This window comes from Martes martes (assembly GCF_963455335.1).
Source record: "Martes martes genome assembly, chromosome: 3".
NCBI classification, from domain to species: domain Eukaryota; kingdom Metazoa; phylum Chordata; class Mammalia; order Carnivora; family Mustelidae; genus Martes; species Martes martes.
In genome coordinates, this window is record NC_137890.1 from 73,293,317 (window position 1) to 73,300,135 (window position 6,819).

General features: G+C 46.6%; 1 protein-coding gene across 1 annotated transcript in view; it reads right to left on the reverse strand.

Moving 5' to 3' along the window:
• Positions 1 to 5,774, reverse strand: part of MTUS2 (microtubule associated scaffold protein 2) — a gene marked incomplete at its 5' end in the record, with an annotated part of 367,203 nt that extends 361,429 nt beyond the window's left edge. The window contains one exon of the mRNA XM_080797952.1: positions 3,555 to 5,774. Within this exon, the coding sequence (XP_080654078.1) occupies positions 3,555 to 5,774 (2,220 nt within the window). The remainder of the gene's footprint in view (positions 1 to 3,554) is intronic.
• Between the last annotated feature and the right edge of the window lie 1,045 nt (positions 5,775 to 6,819).

Consider the following 6,819-nt stretch of genomic DNA (forward strand, 5'->3'; position numbering starts at 1 on the left):
CAAAATGACCTTAATGATTTCAGCCACTTCAATGCCTGTCACTTTGTTGGGTAGTTTGTCTCTGATGAGATGTAACAAGTTCTTCATGAAGGTGAAAAGTATGCCTAATTTGTGTGTTTTTGACAAGACAAGGGAATCTACCAAAAAACTTCACACTCATTTCTTTCATCTTTACTGACAGAATATAACAGGTGTCACAGCATACCTATGAATACATAGCGCTTCACCCCAAATGATTTTTTCCCCTCCTTCTCTAACGGAGTATTTTTAGAGAAATAATTTTGAAAGCAAGCTAAAAGATCCTTGTAATTTCAAACTCCTAAAATCAATCAAGGTATACAAATAAGTTCTTAGCAGAACCAAGAACTTAGTTCTTAAGTAGATTAAGTTCTTAATAGATTGCCCTAGTTCATATGTGTCCTGTCCTGCTTTCAGTGTGTTGAGCTGGACTGGGCAGACACACGGAGAAGGCTTATTTGAAAAGCCACAGAGAACCCATTGGGAGATCTACTGGGAGAGGACTTGTGACAATCTGGCTAGGTCACCAGGGCAGATATTTGGTCAAAGATTATTCTAGATGTTTATGTTTTAAAGAAGAGATGAGCATTTAAATCAGCAAGCCTTGAATAAAGCCAATTATTCTTCATCATGTGGGCGGGTCTCGCCTAATCAGTTGAATGCCTTAATGGAAAAAGACGGACCTCCCTTAAAGAAGACAGAATTCTGCCAGCAGGTGGCCTGAGAACTTGAACTGCACCTCTTCCCTACCCACCCTGCATACTTTGTACTGGCCAGCCTTCACAACTGCACAGGTCAATTCCTTCAAGTCTGGATAGATACTTACAAGATACATACATATGTCCCTATATTATGGGAGTAGGAAAGGAGATCAGCCCTAATCAGACATCTGTATGTTGCAAGTACACGACCTCACCCCTGTCCTCTCACCCCTTCTCCCCTCTTCCCATCTCCTTACACCAAAAATGCAAAGGGATTATTGAAGGCATCAGTAGGAAAAAATGCCCCAGAGACCTCAGGATAGGTGCAAGCAGAAAATAGTCTAAACCAGGAAGACACCTCGCCTTCCCTGAGACACATATTTTAGCATCCTGCCATGAGCAGGTCCAAGACGATCTTCAAAGCCACTTCTGGAAGCTCTAAATGTCTGTATTATTCCTGTCAATGGAGAAAGGACACCCTCTCTTAGAAGAGCCTTTCCTCTGACTTCTTCATTTCTACTAATGCTAACCAGCAAGAATCTGTCAATAATGATGAAAGAGTCTGAAGCCGGTTTGGGTTTGTACTGTTAAGACTTTCTCATTTATGAAAAAGATACAATTAAAAAATACTTCTGTTGCAACGAGTCAGAAATGTATTCTTTCCTCTGAGACTGGGTGAAGCCATCCTGTGGTGAGGTGGGTTTCACTGGCAGGAAGGGTGGCTTTGGGACCGCCCTGCATCAAGCCTGAACACAGGAAGGGGACCCACTGGGTTTCCTCAAGTTGCAGCTCTAGGAGCAAAGGCCAAGGGCCAGTCTATTGATCAAAAGAGGATTATGACAGAAATTAGGTGGATAAGGTTTTAGAAATTTGAGAAAGACTCACATTAACCAAGCTCAGAGGCTGATGTATAAGAGCAGAGTGGAAATATGTCCACTGTTGGTGAGAGGCCATGGCCTAGGGCCAGACTCTCTATGTCCTTTGGCTAGAACATCCTCTTGCTACAGACCTCTGTGTGAGAAGCTCACCTAAAAGAGGATAGCATGCAGCCCTGAACAGCAAAATGAGCCCTTGCTGCAAAAACTGAACCCCTAGCCTCTCTAGCTGGCGTTCGCTCTGCAGAGATGTGTGGTGGGAAGCCTCTCCGGCAGGCCCATAGTCAGAAGACAGTGAGTGAGCTGTGTGATTCAGAGCTAGCAGCCTGCCCCAGGGCAGAACAGACGGTCAGCTGCTGGGACACCTGGTCAGTGCTAGCCTTGGTCAAGATCAGCTGCTTAGAACAGATTCACCTCTTTTGTCAGCCAGAGCTGACAACTTCCACTCTGAGCAGTACATTCTGTAAATATGTTAATATATTCAGTCAACCTGAGGTCCAATTTTGGATTGAGCCTTTCTATTTCTAAGAAGCTCTGATCGACTTTTGTTTGGACTCAACATACATGAATTCGTAATTCAGCCATTATTCAACATTTTCTGACCACATCGTTATGTCAAGCAGTGTTCTAAACTCTGGGGATCCAGCAGAGAACAACACAACAACATAAACCAAAATAAAACAAACAAACAAAAAAACCCAGAAAGACATCCCTCTTCTCATGGATTTTACATTCTAGCTGATGCAGCAAAAACAGGAAAAGTATATATGTCTGATGAAGATAAGCACTAAGAAGAAACAAAACCAGAGAAAGGCGTCTCAGGGAAGGCAAGGTGTCTCTCCAAGGAAGTGACATTTGAACAGAGAGAAAAAGTAAAGGAGTCAGTCACTGGGATGTCTGGAAGTAAAACTCCAGGCAGAGGGAAGTGCAAAGACCCCGAGGCAGCAGAGGGAGAGAGGGTGAGAGGAGGAAGGAGAGGAGGTTGGGGAGGTTAGGAGACAGACTGAGTCCATCCTAAAAGCTGAGCCAGCCTACATACTTACGCCTGTGTTCTGAGTTGGCCTGGGCAGACCTGAAGGATGTTAGGGAGAGAAGTGATCTGACCCAGCTTTTACTTGATCACTCTGGCTGCCATGAGGAGATTGGTTCAGGAGACAAATGTGCTTTCTGAGCTCTGGGAGGAACTCACCATCGCACACAGAAATGAGAGGGACAGCACAGTGACAGAACTGGGAGGGCGAGAAGAGCACCTCAGCACTGCCCTTGTTTTCTGTGGCTTCAGCTGAATTACTCAAATCCCTCCAAAGTTGCTTCTTCGTGTATACAATGATAAAAACTGTAATCCTAACCTCCAGAAAATCACTATAAGGACTAGTGAAGATTGATAAAGATGAAATGTTATGTTATGTAGGCTCAAGGCATAGTAGGTGCTCAACTAAGTGTTAGTTGTAATTATCATTTTGACTCAAAACAAAGAGCCCAGGCCTAACACGTTATTTGCTATTCACTGTGGTTTTCCCATGTATAAATGTGAGATTCTCCCACAAGGAAAATACTCCCCCTGAGAGGATGAAGTCAGACCAATTTGAACAATATATTTATTTTGGCCTTGTCCTCCCCTTGATCTGGCTTATAAAAGACTTACGCTGACTTGTTTAAACATGGAAGCCAATTGAAATGCATACTTATCTAACCTTGCATGTATTATGCTGAGTGGAATTAAAATGAGTCTTCTTAGATGTTAGCTACATCCCATCATGACCGTCAAGCTCTTCTGGTCAAAAATGCCCACTTGGCTACAAACTCTTCTAGTTAAAACATCCAGTTCTGTGCAAGTGTGTCCATCAAAATCTGCAATTTGCTAAGAGAGGATATTCTGTTTTCACAGTTCACACTGAAAACATGTAACAAACTTTACAGTGTTTAACTGAAAGGTCACATCACAATGACATTCTCTTACCTCCTGCAAAAACTTTTCACTCATTTGACTGAAATGGTGTCCTGGGGGCTTGATCCCGGACACCATCAACCCAGAACTGAAGACCCGTGGCTTTTGCAAGTCCGGCTTGTACTTCTCATAGAGGCTGGCAGGTGGCTTCAGCTCACCGCCTGCCGCCTTCTCCTCTTTGGGAAGAGGCATGGTACATGTGGGCGGAGCGTAAGGAAGCCCCACTGGAAGCAGCGAAGTATCCACCTGGCCAAGGGCCTGAGGACTCCTCCTGATGTAGGTGATGATCTTGGGCCTCACGTGCTTGGGCTTGGGAAGAACGATGGGCTTGGGTTCTGTCCTTTCTTCTGTTTTTTCAACCTGGTGGTTCTCCATCCCTTCCCATGAGGAAGGGGTGTCCTCAGAATGTGGGAAGACAGGCTCAGGGATCCCAGGGGCGCAGGTGCTCTTGTCAGGCACTTTCGGGGGGGTGTTCAACAACTGCGCATTATCGGTGGGGGGCGCAGCCGCCGAGGGTGACCGGGCATCCGCACCTAACGCGCCTAAGTCCTGAACACTGCTACTAGGTGGTGGAGGCTGGTGGGTCACATTCACAGTTGTCTCTGGGTGGAGGGGTGCTGGGCCACTGAGAAGAGCACCTGCTCCCCCTGGGGTTCTTTCAGTCTTTGCTGCATTTTCTAGGAGGTTCCTATCTTCTGCAACAGATGTAGTGGTCTCTTTGCTGTCCCCTACTTCTGAGCTGCTGCTCTGAAGGCCAAGGGGTTCAGGGATCCCCGTGTTGCTCTGTCCAATGGAAGGATGTGAAGTACAAACCACTGTACTGTCCATGTCCCCACTGACCAGTGCGCCATCCTCACTGACGCCTGAGGGCCTGCTGTTAGGTGGCTCATAAGGAATAAAAGGTACACGCACATCACCTGCTGAAATGCCAGCAGATGCCACTTCGCCCAACTTCCTAGCTGCACCTGATGACATTTTGCCAGTGGGCTGCTTCTCGGCTCCCCAGGAAGCAGGGGCTTGTGCAGGGGTGGTCGGAAGAGAAGTCTCCTCGCCTAGGTGGACTGCTCTCTTGTCCTGCTCGCTGCTGCCTCTTCCCACACCAGTGTGGTGGCCACTGCCCTGGGACACGCCAAGGGCCCTGGGGACGGCCTCCTGCTGTGCTTTCCCAGCTGGCTCCTTCCTCTCGAGGGGTAACATGCTCCCTTCCTTGGGGCATCCCAGACTGGCCTGGATTGACTTGAGCTCCTGCCCAGCCTTGGGCGGGACCAATTTCAGCTCTGGCTTGAGCTCTCCCTTTCCTGGACCTAACTGTGCTTCTGGCTTACTCAAGACTCCCTTCAGGGCTGAAGCGGAATCTGGCCCGGGCTCTGGAGGGGCGGAATGTGATGTGCTCCCATTGCTAACTTCCGGTCCATGCCCCCCCTCCATCTGGGTCTCTGAGGGGGCAATCTCCTTGGTTGCTGAGGTAGATGGTTTAGGATGACGTATGCTCTTTCCCTCCAAGGTACTGTCTGCTCGAGGAACAGCTGCCCCTGGAGAGGGGGCGATGCACATCCTCTGCGGCCCCTCCCCGCTCCTGGGCTCAGGACGTGGGGCTTCAGGGGAGTCGAGGGGCGTGGGCTGCAGACGCTGCCAGGCTAGGCTCCCGCCACGCTCCCTTGTGGACCCGTCCATGACCATAGCAGAGCTGCCTGCTCTTTCCAAAGAATGCCTTCGTAATTCCTCATTGTCAAGGGTCTTTGCCAACTTATCCTTAGGGACATGGCGGGGAAGATCGGCGTCCCTTATGACCAAAACTTCGGGACTGGCCTCTGCCATAACGTTCCTCCAACTTGACAGACTTGGTCCCTGAACACTTCGAGGGGTCTGTAGGATATCTGCGCCTCTCTCCACCGTGTGCTCTTCATTGAGTCCTCCGTGGACGGTTGAAGAATATTTAAAGTCTTTCAGGCTGGCAGGGCCAGCCTGCGATCCTTTCCCAAAGCCCTGAAGTTGGTGGAATTCCTTATTGAAATGGGTACTGTTCTCTGGCTCGCTTGAATTTGCATTTCCAATTTCATCTGTCTGGTCACATGTCTCAGACTCATCATGAGAGGAACTGACCTCCAACATGATTTGATTGGCATTTGTATCTCCCAGACTTAGGATACTCTCATTATTATTTTTCACTCCATTTCTGTTGTCCCGCAACTGAGCGTAACATGATTTCTTTGGAGCCACTGGGATGCTCATTTTCAGCCCTTCAGTGGGGGCTGCTGGCCATGCAGTCCTACTTAATGGAAAGGGGCTTCCTTCAAGCTGCTATTTGATTAACAGGAAATTCTCAAGCTGCTTGTTGCCCCCTGACAATGTCACGTTGCCATACTACTTTAATCATTTTCAGAGCAGTCTTAAAAACAAGCATTGTCTTGACATACAGGGGGATGACTTATCTGTTAGGTTCCTGCCGAATGAGAGCCAATTAGTCCATAAGACCTAGAGAGAAATAAAAATAAAATCGTGTTGTTGGCACTGACAAATAGAGATCCTCAGGAGAAAAAAAGCATGGAAAACACAGATTTATTAATCACTTTCATATTATTATTTCACTCACTCAGCCCATAAATTTCTCAAAAAACCTTTCCGATAGGGTGCCTGCTGGCCAAATATGGGGAAATTAAAACATAAAAATGATTAATGTCAGAAATGTGTTATAAAACATATTAAATTTTAAATTCAAATTTTAAAAATCCACAGGTTCATACTGAGACTGATTGAAAGGCTGGAGGAGAAGAAAAAGCCCTTCTTCACAGAATAATACCGACTAACATGAGAAAAACCATATAGTTAAGGGAAAAAATCACCATTTTACAATCACCAAAGTAATCATTATCTTGCAACCAATGGTCGCTAAAAACATCATGTGAATGCAAGCTGGTGCAGCCACTTTGGAGAATAGTGTGGAGATTCCTCAAGAAGTTAAAAATAGAGCTTCCCTATGACCCTGCAATTGCACTACTGGGTATTTACCCCAAAGATACAGATGTAGTGAAAAGAAGGGCCATCTGTACCCCAATGTTTACAGCAGCAATGGCCACCGTCGCCAAACTGTGGAAAGAACCAAGATGCCCTTCAATGGACAAATGGATAAGGAAGATGTGGTCCATATACACTATGGAGTATTATGTCTCCATCAGAAAGGACGAATACCCAACTTTTGTAGCAACATGGACAGGACTGGAAGAGATTATGCTGAGTGAAATAAGTCAAGCAGAGAGAGTCAAGTATCATATGGTTT